The 14960-nt window shown below is 36.8% G+C and overlaps 1 protein-coding gene across 1 annotated transcript; it reads right to left on the bottom strand.

Annotated features, from left to right (window-relative positions):
- Positions 1-477: 477 nt before the first annotated feature.
- Positions 478-14951, bottom strand: PlexA (plexin A). The gene is made up of 9 exons (XM_089262951.1): positions 14793-14951; positions 12417-13911; positions 10986-12231; positions 8480-10816; positions 8215-8410; positions 6608-6994; positions 6414-6544; positions 6165-6310; positions 478-1227 (listed from the first exon to the last, which is right to left on the bottom strand). The coding sequence occupies exons 2-9, from the start codon at positions 13653-13655 to the stop codon at positions 1060-1062; spliced, it is 5850 nt and encodes a 1949-aa protein (XP_089119077.1). The 5' UTR covers positions 13656-13911; positions 14793-14951; the 3' UTR covers positions 478-1059.
- Positions 14952-14960: the final 9 nt, after the last annotated feature.

Raw genomic sequence — 14960 nt, 5'->3', positions numbered from 1 at the left:
TGAACAATGGGTTATCTAAAAACATAAAGCATATATAATGTAAAAAATAAATAATTTACATATATATCAATTGTATGATATTATGAATAAAAAATTATTAAGTTATATCGATGCGTATACTCCAAACATATAGAAATATAAATAGCTTATATTCGTTATATAAAGTTTATAGACTAATCATTCCGAATAATATTTGAATTCATTTCGGATTGAGAAGTTGTGTCAATTGGTTATTTCTTGCACTGTTTATCGTTATATATATATATATTTTTATTTTTTTGTTACGTTAAGTTCTTGCAGGGACAACCAGGTAACATAGTATCCAATTTTTTTTTATACAAGAACTAGTTCGATACAAAAGTGTTCGCCTGTTTTACTACACGTGACATTAGTCGTTGCGATGTGGGATATATATAATTAAAATATCGATTAGTTAGTAATGTATATTAAAATCAGTCGATTATGCATATTGCATTAATTAATTTTATATACCTTATATTGAATATGTTTCTTAGACAATAATTTACGGACATGCAATATAGTACACACAATAAACATTCAGACATTACACATACACATATGTATACAAATATGTATGAATGAGCAAAGAATAAGTTGTTTTGCCTTTCGATTTTTTTTTTATATTTGCGACTCAGTGTGGAATGATATTATTTATATGTATATATATATATATATATATATATATATATATATATATAATGAATGTGCTAAGTTATATGGCAGTTCTACTTATAACAGCTATATAAACATTTATGGCTGTATCTCACATATATTATTAAAAATTGATCATTTTTCACTTGAACAAAATTTTCCTTACGCATGCATACACAATACAACATGCAACACACACATATACACTCACATATATATATATATATTTATTTTTTTGGGCATAGGTGGTATGTTTTATGGTTTTTATACGCGTAATTCGAATAATACACAGATAAGCACTTTTTTTAATGTTTATGATAATTAAAATCTTGGGTTTCCTGATTCAGCTGAGAGTTGGGGGAGAGTTAATAACGATGACGACGATGCTTATTCAGCTGACATTATATTATGAACTTGCTCCAGTTTGAATGCCAGTCTTTGTTTTTGGGAAAATTCATCCTCCTCTAGTGTTACTGTCAGTTGTTCATTATATTTAACAGCGTATGTATAGAGCTCATGCAATGCGCAATTCGTATTAAATTCAGTCGTGTGGAGCTACAAAAAAGTAAAACCAAGGTTATATTTATTAAACTGTTTTAGCATGGTAACTGTTTATCGATAGGATTTTTTAACCTTTAAACATGAATGGTGTCGACTGTACACACAAATTTTAGGTGTCTCAATCTTGTAGCTTATAAAACCGACGACCTCATACGGAAGGACAGTCAGACAGGCAATTTGTAGTTAAATGCAAACGACACAACGATTACAGCCTACAATACATTATTCCCTAAACTCATTCAAAATGGAAATCATTACAAGTGGGGCATCACTCACATACACACATATACGTCGACTACTATTTAAACTTTTCCTCTTACAGAACTTATCAATAAAAACTACAAAGCTCAGCGTTCACTAAACATAGCTAGATCAATACCATTCGTAGTCTTAATATATATATTGTGTCCTCACAAGATTCTGAATATCTTGAAGTTAGTAGCGGCTACAACCTTTTTCGATGTATGACTTTTGCGGAGGACATAAAATGATTGCTTGTCGCGCAAGACGAATCCCAGAAAAATCTCAGCAAAAGACAACCCAGCGCGACACGCATCTGTTAGACAAGCAGAAAAAATCTACAATAAAGTGTGGAGAAGCTGGGCACATTCACTCGGCCTGCCCTGGAGGATCATCAGCATCAGCTAATAATAAAGTAGAAGTAACAAGTAAGAACGTTGCAGTCGGGCGTTACCGACTGCGGAATACTAATTCACACCTCATCAGCAATTTAGTAGCTAAGTTTTGTTCTTATACTGTAGAAAATTCAGTTTCTAAATTTGCCACCTCATTTTTAGCCAGTTCATAGAAGAAGCTAACGGTAACCTAACTGCAAAGTTTGGATGCTTCCGCTCAAAAAGTGAAAAAATTACAGGATATTTCTCGATATGCTACACCCCTAAAGAGCCGTAGCAATGTATGGACGAACTTATATCCGTCAAAGCTGTTTCGTCTTGGAAGGTTAGCCCGAGTATATATACCAAATTTGAGGAGTCTAGCATCAATAGTATCCAAAATATAGCAGGATTTGAAAAATCACGATATTTTCAGGTCCGATTTGCCTTAAAAGTATCGGAAATAATGAACCTTGTTTCATGAATTTTGTTTCATGAAATCAGTCGATCTTTTAAAATCAATATCTATATTTGTTGTTGCAGTTTCAGACAACCTCTTTGATTTGGCCACTGCACTATGGGTTAAAAATTCAGATTTTTTTGGCATAAATCCAACATGGTAAATCGAAAAAGGCGCGAGAAATCATGCTCTACATTCAACGTGTGTAAATCTTTGGGTGTTTAAAATAGTATACAATATTTCTCATGGAAGAGATTCAGGAATCTATGTTAAATAAGATGAGTGAAAAATTTGCTGTAGATCTGTGATTTATCGTCCAATTGTGTAAAGTGTAGCCATTGTGTATATGTAGACAAAAACTAATATTCATATATGCGTTTCGTCTGATTTTACTTTCGATCCCTCAAAGGTATTTCAGATGTTTAAATTAGTAGCTGTATATTGATCTTTGCTAAATCCAATAAGAAATAAGTAATAAGGCTCTAGTAGGAGATACCCTGAACCCTCCAAGCTGATATTCTTATCATTCTGCACTTCGTTCACTTCGCCCGCGCTCTGCTAACTACGTAGTAAGCAGCGACTGCTCTTGGGCTGCGCTGCATTGTGGGCAATAGTATAAGAACTTATTTGATGAATAACTTCTTTTGAAATTTCTTAATGAAATTTTCAGAGCGTAATCATATGGTCAAAATGTGTGTACATTCCAAAACACAAGTCTCTAGTACTTGAAATACGAGTTATCGAAAAATAATGCAAACTCGTACTGCGTATGGTATACACGAGTATGCACACAGCTCTCTAGCTCGTATATCTTCTGAGATCTCGGCGTTCATACGGACAGAGGGACAGGGCTATATCGAACGTATAAAAAACTACTTGCTCATTTTTGATCCTTCACAAAATAATTGACATGTTGCAATTATACACGAGTTCTACAATTCCGTGCCACTGGAAGTGTGTGGAAGCAACAAGCGACAACAAAGCGCTATAAAAGATTATATCGTTAAAAAAAAAATAAGTAAAGAGAACATAGCGGACGATAAACTTAAATCAATTGACTATATAAACTTTGTTGGATTAAGTACCATTTGCCAACATGCAATTGATTAGAGTCAAGTATCAAGGTCAGTGCATACTCCAGATCACCTAAAAGAGCAGGTCGGAAGCAATTAAATTATAACGACCTCGATTAAAAGGGAAATTAGCTTCTCAGCTAGGTTCTGATTATGACAACACGACGCCTCTCTTGATACGTGCTGCATTAGTTTCGTCTAAAAAATTAATGTAAAGCGATACATTTGTTTTTAAGTGGTAATTTTAATGACGACAATATAGCAAGAGGAGCTTTTGGAAATGTTGAGTTGTTTTCCATCATTTTAAATTTTGATAAAGAAACCTAAAAAAAAACTTTTATATATTCTTAAATGTGTGAGAAAACATTAAATTTGTGTTTGTTATATTATATTATTATATTTTCAATGCCCCATGGCATCAAATAATAGACACCTATATACTTCCAGTTGGGAGTTTGGGAGAGCAGACAGGTTAGGAAGTGCAAGCGATTATAAAATATAAGTGGCGTATTCAATAGAGCACTAGACTTATCAGACCCACTACACCCACAAGTTATTGCACTTATAGAGGAATATTGTTTCGAACCTTCTGAAACATTTGGAAGGATTGCTAATTCAACCAAAAGTGCAGAAGAGGAAGATGACACTGAAGACACCTATGAAAAGCAATATGAAATTAATTTTATCGAGTTAATACACTGTCTGGTCAGTGGTTAGAATAAGTAAAAACAAGTAAGAAAGCTCTAGTCGAGACTGCTCGACTACGAGATCCCCTGAACCCTTGGAGCAACTGATATATTCAATAATAATAATAATATATTATAATATATATAATTATATAATAAATATTTATATGTGTGTATATTCCGAGGCACAAGTCTCACAAGTATTTGAAGTACGCCTTTTACAAATAAGAGGTGAGGGGTGGATATAGATGTGGGGGTGTATTTTAACAAAAATCTAAATTGCATCCTAATATACATCTTAAATTTGGAGACTCTAGCTTTAAAGATGTGGGAGATATATTTTATAACTGATCTTCGATAAGGTTGTTTATCGATGAAAAAAGAACGGAATGAATTATCGTTTTCAATGACAAACTCGATATTCGCGCTGTATATACGGACATTAAAAAAAATTTGTCTCTAGCTCTTATATTTTCTGAGATCGACGCGTTCATACACACGGACAGACGGACGGACAGGCAGAGGACAAAGTCAAATCGACTCAGCTCGTCGCACTGATCAAGAATATATATACTTTACATCACTGTCTGTCTTTCCGCCTCCACAATCTCAAGGTAGACTGGCGTCATACTTTTGACAATTTAAAGTGTTCACAAATAATGAAAACACTGTAGGGTCTCACATGTAAAAACAAAGTATTTGAATGGAAATTAGAGCATGATGAAATTCGTCTAAAAATTATTAAAGCATTGACATATGAACCTACTCTTATTTAGATGGTCTGTTGTGAACCATGTCTACAAGTCAAATGTATATCTTCGTCGGAAAAAGACCTTTTACAAAATGTATGAGTTTTACTGGTTTGATAACATGTATAAATACGACCGCAAATTTGTCGACAACTGCATTACAATGGATACAGTCAATATTAATTCAAAAAGTTGTATCAGCTCAATTTCGTACCATGCAAAAATTTTACTTTAATTTGGTAGCAACAGGGGCTAGTCGAGCAACTTGTCAAGTTGAATGCGTTATGAATGTACTGAAACGTATTTTAACCACCATTGACAGTAGTGAGCGTTCTTAGCAAGACACTTTAGGCAAAATTCAATTTTCTACACGCTGTAAAACAAATCGGACTACAAAAGTTAGTCTATTAGAATTACTAATCGGAAAAGAAGTAAGAACTTTAAATATGTAAGTAATGTAGGAAATATTGCCAAAGAAAACATTGAACAGAACGCTTGTTATAAAAAAGACCGATTCGACAAAAATAATAATCAAAAAAAAAAGTCCAAAATTTAAAGATTTAATTAAGGTTGGCGATTATGCACTGCTTAAGAATGAGCAGACACCAAACTAAATTAGATCCCAAATTCATTCCTAGAGACAGAAGTTTTCAATGGAGACGCCGGCCCTTTGAGTTGGACCTGTGTAGTGACGACGTGAAAGATACATTAATAAAGGCGTTGAAAGAGATGTCGGTGATATGTTAGTTGAACCTAACATGTGAGATATATCAAACACTATAGGTGAGAATTTTACTGATATGTACTAATAATATAGGTTTGGATTGACTTGTCTTTTAAGTTGATCTGTACATATTGCTGTTTAGTTTATTTTATTAGTTGTGTCATCCCCATATTTTAAGATTAAGAGCATAAATAGGAACGAATAAAATCTACTTCGCAATAATGCTTAATGTTGTGTGTCTATGCGACTGCCGTTGTTTCAAAGCCACTCGTTTTTCCCTAATCTGTTAATCTGATGTTAAGGCGAGGTTAATAGTTTCGAGAAGAAATTGAACCCGTGATAAAATAGCGGCCAGAAAGCGTCCAGTGATGGATTTTAACAACATAGAAAATGTAAATCCGCCATATGTAAATATATTTTATGGAATCCGCTTCGCCTCCATCTGCTTGTAACATTCTACCATTTTACCTCTGAAATCTATGTTAACAGATTAATTGCAATAGAATCTTCCAAAACAAATTAACAGCCGGTCAGGCTCTGGCTTTTATAAAACAAAAGTTTTTAAAGACTCAATAAAGCTTCTCATTATTTGAAAAATTCATGGTGGTTATTATAATTTTCTTACCCTAGATTCCTCAGCGAGCATTGCATTCATGTCCTGATCAGATATTGAAGACATATCCCGAATATCTCTGTAATATCGATCAACCCATTTGCGGTACTCCGGTATATCTTTAGCATATAACAGCTTTGAGCTTGGCGAATCTTTGCCTGGAAACAATAGAGTTATTGACATTAGCGCTTCAAATAACTTATATAATTTATGCAATATATATATATATATATATATATATATATATATATTATATCTTACCCAAACGGTGATCTGATGTTGAGCAAGAATCCATAAAAGTTTGAGCTACAACTGACAGACAAGAGTCAACAATATTCGACTTATGTATATCAAATACAAAATTGGGATTTTTTATTAAATTCACCCAAAAACTGTAAACAAAATATTTTGTAATTGCCCTATTATTTCGACTGTTATCTAAATAAAATACTTACCGCAAAGGCAAACTGTTGCTTTTCCATGTATGGACGACCTCAGGATCCGTAATTCCATGCAATAAGGCCTGATCATCCAAAAAGTCAAACATATATTTAATTGCAAGCGGCAAGGCAGAGCCACGATGAGCTGTACTGAATATTGTCTCAAAAAGATCATCTACGAACTTCTGCAACGTGCCCTTTGTGGCCAGGAGGCGAGTTAAATAGATTTCCGAGACCAATTTGTTAACACGTTCGCCCTCCTTTTGTATATCACTATCATGATGCTTAACCAAATGCCAATACTTTATGCCATTATCGTGCATATCATTGTTCAAGGGGCTGCCGGCGCGGCTGAATGTCGGTGAGGAGGAGGTGTACTTTGATATATTCAGTGTTTCATATCTAAAAAGCAAAATAACAAAAAAAAAAAAGGAATAATACCGGCGTTACCAATACTTATTCACATCACATCAGCAATTTAGTAACTACCTTTAGCCCTAATACTTTATAAAGTGCAGTTTTTGCCCCTACTGAGCATAGACACCTCACTGCAAAACCTAACCTTACCTAACGGTAACCTAACTGCAAAATTTGGATGCCACGCCCCTAAAAAGGCGTAACAATTATTTTTGGGTTACTAGTTACTCAACTTCTAGCTCTTAAACTCTAGAAGATATAAACATTTTCGGTTTGCCACGACCCCTGTGGGCGGACATGTCAGCCCGAGTATATAGCATCTGTAGCATCAGCACTGCCCAAAATATGAAAATCGCTATATATTCAGGTCTGATTTGCCACGCCCCTGGTGGGCGTAGATATACAACTTTATCATTAATACTTATAGAATCATATCCAAAATTTTAACGTTCTAGCTCTAAAACTATAGGTATAAAGATTTGACATGCCCCCAATGACGGTTGATCTGTAATGGTCGACGCGGATCTATATTTCAAATCAAGCTGTCTCGTTCTTCAATGATTTTTTATTTTTAGCATATCGGAAAATTCTTTTTATTTTGGTCACGCTCCTAGTGCGCGGATCGGGATAATTTTAACACTTTATAAATCGGAAATATACAGGAGTATGTGTTCCAAATTTCAAGTGTCATACGGACAGACGGACGTACAGTAAAAAGGACACTGCTCAAAACCAATAACACTCATTTCACTTTCGTGAATGACTATAAAAAGCAATTTTTTAAACAACTTACTCCATAATAATGAACCCTTGGCATGAATTTATTTTTTCTTGTAAAATAAAAGCGTTTCTCTTAATATTATTTCGATTTAGTATTAGCTATGCCATGCTTATGGGTCAAAATTATTATGGATTATTTTTTATCTATTAATATGATGCCATTTACCATAAATATTCTTCTTACTTATTCTCATCGAAATTTTTCATTTTTCTCCCATAAATATTAAAGCTAAAGTGTTTTAAAATGTCATTTATTTTTTTCTGATCCAAACCATCTATTATGCAGTATTCTCCCATATTTGAGATTCTAATCTAAATTGTATTAAATCATTATCTGTTATGCAATATCCGCTATTATAACGCTATTATCGTTAGTTCATTTTTTAAACAGTTCTTAAAGTATTTGTGTGTGTGTGATTACTTACTTATGGGACTTCTCATTTTTATCAGATAATATACTAAAATTATAAATGGAACTTTGTTTTGGTACCAAGCTCAAGCCAGCACCATCTGGTACATTATAATGTTGCAATGTATTGAGCTTTTTCCATTCGCTTTCAGTTTTTGATGTCGCGTCTTCATCATATAGGATAACACGACCCGTTGCTCCTGTTCTCCATTCTAAAAAATATTAATATAATGAAGCAAACCATTTGGGAATTTAAAAAGAAAGTAAGTATAAAATCCTACCTAAATCTAAATCGTCTTTCCGCGGCCTCTGGCTGGATGGTATATTTCTATATATTGTTTCCAAGCACTTCTCTTTCACTTGCCCGATGGTGTCGCAGTCGAGAACTTTAACTGATACGTTCTCAGTGTGTGAGGGCAACATATCTAAATTATTGCAAAATATCGGCTGTTGTATAATGCTAGCGTTCACAGTCATCGCCCGAAAGTCAATGGATTGACGTATAAGTTTCTCTTCGCTCAGCGAGTACCGAGCCTCGTGGGTGCACGCATCAACTGGGCCCTTGTCCACTTGACCTTTAACAGCACGAAACAACATATATAATGGTTCCCCGGCACATTCTTTTAAGAATTTATACAGCAGGAAGGTAAACCAAGCGCTCAGCATTTTTTCAGCTACACTTTCCGTACGTCTCAACAATAGTTTTGGATGGCTTTTTCCTTCAATGCACTTCTCAATTAGATCGCTTAATAAGGTCTTCAAAATATCTGTACAATATTCCAACTTCGATTGCAGGGTAACCATTATTAATGAGGCGACATTAACACGTTCACGCATTGAGAAATATCGATTCGATTCCAAGGTTCGTATAAACAGCAATAGAAATGTTTTGTTCATAATGAGTTGAGCGAAGAGACGTAACCCCTTCTCCTTGCGCAATAATTCTGGTTTCTCCCACTGCAAGACATTGTGGTCTTCATGATTAGGAAATAAGATCTTCATAGCATATGAACGATAATCCAAAAAGGGTATCCCTCCCGATGTTAAATCACCAGTTAAATCTGTCATTTCTGTTTGAAGCTCAGCAAATGCCTCTTTACATTCAGCGGCAACACGCAATTCCAGGATATCCATTTGCTCCTGCATATTTCGTAGGACACGATTTGATTCGGATGTCTTCTTTCGGTACGCCACAAGCAGAGCAACAAATATCAAAAGAAATATGACACAGCCGGCGATGACTACAAACACAACGTTATCGCCCCAATCCATAATAAGATTTGATGACTCGTAACTCAAGATGCCAATGCGATACTCCAAGGACGACCCAATGCGTACGATGACCTCTGGGCCACTGGGGCTGTTACTAGCAGCAGACGCCTCGGTTGGGGGCCGGCATGTCAATTGCTGCCGTGATAATGATGTGATATTGCAAAACCCATTGCCGATTTTCACCTCAACATCCGTTTCTTTGCAAGCTCGATCTAGATTACGACCATTTATGGTTAGATATTCACTTTTGAAATATTTCACGCGCTCTTCAAATGCAAAATATTCTGGATTCGGATATAGCTCGAAATGATTATTATGCTTCCTCGATAAATTCTGCACTTTGAGTACGTTGTCCATGAGAAAGCCGTATTCAAGCAATGTTGGATTATCCGGGTCCAACGTCTGACTATCTGCCTCGATCACTGGCGATGGGCATTTCATTTCAGTATCAGAGTGCACCCGACATTGGCTAGCATACATCTGGCCTTTATACAACACGTAAATACTTGGCGCTTGAATGCTGGTAAACTGCGTGCCGGTAACAACGATACGAATACCGCCCGCTGGTATACCCTTTGGTATTTTAATCTGTGCACTCGGCCCCGAACTAACATGCTCAACCGTTGGATCTAGTACATATTTGAAATTGTAGTCATTAAACTCCCGCGGTCCGTTGTCAAATGACATTTTGAGGCGACCCTCGATAATTCCGGGCGACGGTGACGTCCGACATATGGCTTGCGATGAGTCTGTACTTATGATTTTGCATGGCAAATGATCATTTATATAGGCCTGTATGCGTGAGCCTGCATTAAGATGCTTGCCAATGATCCGTATCTGAGTGCCGCCGGAAGTGGGACCGAAACGCGGATAGAAATTCGATATTTTTGGATCCACAAATTCATAATCTTCCTTCGATTCGCCACGATAGTCCCCGATTTGAACTACAATACGTCCATTACGATACATCTGTTCCCCGGGACTATCAACAGTGCAGACAATCTGCTTTGTATCAATGTAGAACTGTTGAAATGGCATACAATTAATGCCTGCAATTCGTACGCCCGAATAGATATCGTTATAGTTCTTGCCAAGGTTTATGCCCTTGATCGTAATATTTGTGCCGCCCTCCCAAGGCCCCGTCTTTGGCTCAAACGAATGTATTTCTGGATTTGGACAAATCTCGCTGCGGTTCAGCCAATCCGTTTTGCCCTCATTATTCTTATTGCACTGTTCAACCACTTCACATGTGTTTGTCGATGAGCACCAACCGCAGTTATATTTCTCAGCCAAAGCCAAGCATATGCCACAACTGTCAGCCATGTCGCGACACCGGTATATCACAACTGAAATAAAATCAAATGAATGAAATGCAGGTGAAAAGCATGCTCGATATTTCACGACCACATAATTTAATATGAAAACCATCAACGGACCAGACTCAAATTACTTGCAAACATTTACGAAATCTAAGAGTATTTCCTTAATATTATTAAATTTTAATTTCTGACTTACCGTGAATATTATGAGGATTGTCAAGGGGTTTCGAGCCACCCCAGATAACAGCAAAAGTGGCTGTTAAATTCGGTGAACGTGAAGTGTATTGGAATTCCATGCTATCGCAGTAGATGGTGTCGCCCAACAACTGGGCGTTTAGGCTGGTAACACGTCCCTCTATATTAAATTGGCAAACGAACCGTGTTTGCACAATAAACTGGCCAATAATGTGAACTTTCACTTTAATCGATTTGCTAGTGCCAGCAGCAACAAGAACCTCACTGCCGTCCCCGGTGGCATTGATGGTTGGACAAAAGCCAGGGCCTGAACGATAGCTCGGACCAATTCGGCTAACACCCGTCACCAAAATGTCGTTGCGACAGTTCTCAGCTGTATCGTGCGTGCAGCGATGGGCTTCAACACACCAATCGCATGGGAACTCCGATGACACGCAACGTGTGCAGGATGAATGTGTGCTACAATCAAAGAAGGTAAAGTCTGTGGAGACCAGATCTGGTCCATTCCGTGTACGCACGGACAGTTTCGCTGTGAAATGATGTTTGCCCTGCTCGATTTGCGGCAGCATATCCGTGCGCGGAGTTGTGCAGTTAACCCCATTTCGCTTCTTTGTTGCATTTGTAAAGAGCGCTTTGTCCTCAGTGGTAAATGCACATATTAGGTTCTCCTTCAGTTGCGGCAAATGGTCGATGATCAGTTCCAAGGTGCGTGCGGTAGTCCGCTGCAGCTGATGCGGCACCACACTGGTGATTGTTGTGCACTTGCCCGTTTTGTAGCTCACCCAGTACAGTGGATCATTGGCATCGTCCTGGCAATTGGAGCGGGGACTGCACTTGTTCTCCAATGAGCACCAACCGCAATAGGGATCACGTGCGCCCAAGCACTCGCCGCAAGTCTTAAAATCAGCACAATCATATACCTTCACCTTCGACACCTTACGGTCGGACATCGCATACACGTACAGATTTTGATTGTCGAACTGCATATCCTGCTTGATTGGCGACCCAACATCAACGGCCAAACTCGCATATTCATTCGCAACAGTCGAGGATTCAACTACAACTTTCTTAATATATCCATCGACGGTGCCAATAAATACAACTGTGTAACCGCTGGTGCTTGTCGCCGCCACAGACGTTAAAAGCGTATTAAACATTGCAACTGGAACCGCTGTGATTGGCTGTTCCCCGCCCAACGGCGAATTCACATCCAATCCACAAAAGTCTTCCCCGATCGTTTGTAGTTTCTGCAATTAAGTTAATACATTAGTATTTCAGTAATAACAATATACAATTAATATATATAATTAAATTCCTCTAGAATATCTAGTTTTTACAGCTAGCACACAGTCCATTTAATTTAAGTTTATTATTGTACAACTCTTGTAGATCTACTTATTTATGGCATATTTATAAATGATACCCTACATACCGTTAGAACGCAGGGCATGCTGGGAGATATAAAATCAAGTCCCCGCATGCCATTTCCGTTGAAGCAGAACTTGATATTCTGCATAAATTTGCGACGAATCGACTTTAATGAGTATATGCAGAGTGCTGAACTGTTGGTCGGTGTATTGCTTTCCCCCTTCGAAAAGACAGCGAAGAGGACGTCGTCCTGAATCGATATGCCTAGGCTTTGGGCTAGGTCCAGGCTTGGTTTTCCCAAGAATCCAGCTTGAACGAGATTGAACTTAATACCGCCCTGAGCCTCACTGATGCATTCAACCGGAATCTCAGTGTACGAATAGTAGTTCGAGTCCTCCTGACATATTCGCACCAATTTCGTAATATACTCCTTCGGCGACGAATGGTGACTGTGCTTTAGCTGAGTAGTGAGAAAATAAGAAAAGCGTTCCGAGCTAAAGCCGTACACATAGTTGACCAAATAGTTTTCTCGGGCATACGAATTAATGAAGGTACGCGTGCCGGTTGTTACAGCCGATGAGGCGATTTGAAACATCTTTGACTTTTCCAATGAGCGCGATGCTACGGCTGGTATCTCGCTGCGATATGGTGAGTTATTCGTGTAGGTAACGCCAACATACATGACATTTGTTACCGGATGCTGTGGCGGTCCGGGTGCAATGAATGCCACCGTCGATGAGTTGGCATCGTTGGCGACTACGGCGTCGGGTACCTCGTGCTCAATGATGCTAACATTTTGCAGATTGCGCACCGTACATGTGCCCTGAAACAGGGATCCACAAGCAATCAACCGAGATGTCGCACGGTCTATGAGCAAGACCTTGTTGTAATTGTCGGTTGGCTTGCGAATCGCATTAAGCGGACAGTCGAGTATTGTGCATTCCACAGAATCGTTCTGAGGACCCGTTTTCACTGTTTCGTGCAGCTCCAAATCAGGTGATAGCTGATACAGGCGATTCACGCCACCAACAAAGACGCGTCCCGTTATTGTGTCCACTAACAAATGGTTTAGCGTCGTATCAAATCTAGCCACATGTGTGATTACATTACTGCTGCTGCTATTCAAGTATCCCACATTCAAGTCAGTTTCCGCCAGGTTAATCTTAAGGGCGGACGCGCTTCTTTTTATCCTGTCTTCTCGTTGAGTCCATGACGTCAATCCATTCCCTAATAATGACGATGCTGACACTGACGATATTCCGAAAATTGTTATTGGTATTACACAACAAATTAGAATATTCATTTCCACAAATCCCAGGCTAATCGCCGCGATGGCGATCAGATCCAATATATATGCTTTGAAATACGAGTATTAATACTATCCAGTTCCTGTTACGTCTGATCCGGCTTTTTAATTTCCTTCGTGGAATTATCTATTGCTATAGCTGTCTTCTATCCATTTGCACTGAGAATTCAATTCATCTATAGCTTCTGTTTTTTTTGTATCTCACTTCCAGTTGCAGGCTGCGAGCTGCTACATTATTCCTCTTTATCAGTAACTAAACAAGGACAAAAAAATAAGTGTATATATAATTTTACATTGTCGATAATAAATATATATACGGAAAATATATATACCAAATTTACAATACAGATTTTTAAATGTAGATATTAACACCTCGAGTACAGAAAAACATATCAAGCCTATGGGGTCTAAAATTAAAATTAAAACAAAACAAAAATATATAAAAAAAAAATACAAATAATAAAAAAAGGAAAAAATAAAAATATGAAACATATTTTTTTCTATTGTTGAGTGTACAAGATTTTTGATATTGGAGTTCTTGCTTTAAAAAAAAATATATATTTATATTATATATATATTTATTTATTTATTTATACATACACAAAATTTCTATGCCATTAACCAACCCAAAAATCACAACATTCATTTTCATTTTACTCTAATGTGTGTACCATATGATATAAAGTACCAAAGTACTAAGTATAAAGTAGCCACCGCCCGCCGCTTTTTAATATATATATATATATATATATATATATATATATGTGTGTGTGTTCATACGTATATATATACTCAAATTTGTAGATAAAGAGAGTTCATTTTTTTCGTGATAATATTATTTTAAGATTTATATTCTTCTGATAATATAATGAGCTTTGTTAATTAAGGAAAGAATTATTAATTTATATGCCTTTAAATTAGCAGAGTAATTTACACCTGATGGATGTACAAGTACGTACATACATACAAGCACATATTCAGATAAAAGTGGGAGAGTTGTGTGTTGCATTTGTGTGTGCTTGGTCTGTGTCCATGGACGTATGTATGTTCGTATGTGTATCATACATGCGCATTTAGCTTTGCAGTTAATTGCTTATTTTTTATATTTGCTTATATTTTAAAATATAGGCTTACACTTTTAATATTGTCTTATGTTTAAATTAAAATGGATTGATGCAAATCATTGACATCTGTACGCACTGCATATATAACAGTGTAGCCTTACAAATTCATATTTTTAACAATTTCACAACTCTTCTTTTTTAATGTACACATCAGCTAGACACAAGTAACTATTTACTG

Source organism: Drosophila navojoa, chromosome 6 (genome assembly GCF_054131105.1).
Source record: "Drosophila navojoa isolate 15081-1374.11 chromosome 6, UAZ_NAV_1.0, whole genome shotgun sequence".
Lineage (NCBI taxonomy): Eukaryota > Metazoa > Arthropoda > Insecta > Diptera > Drosophilidae > Drosophila > Drosophila navojoa.
Note: the sequence above shows the minus strand (reverse complement) of the source record. Positions and strands in the feature narration are given on the sequence as shown.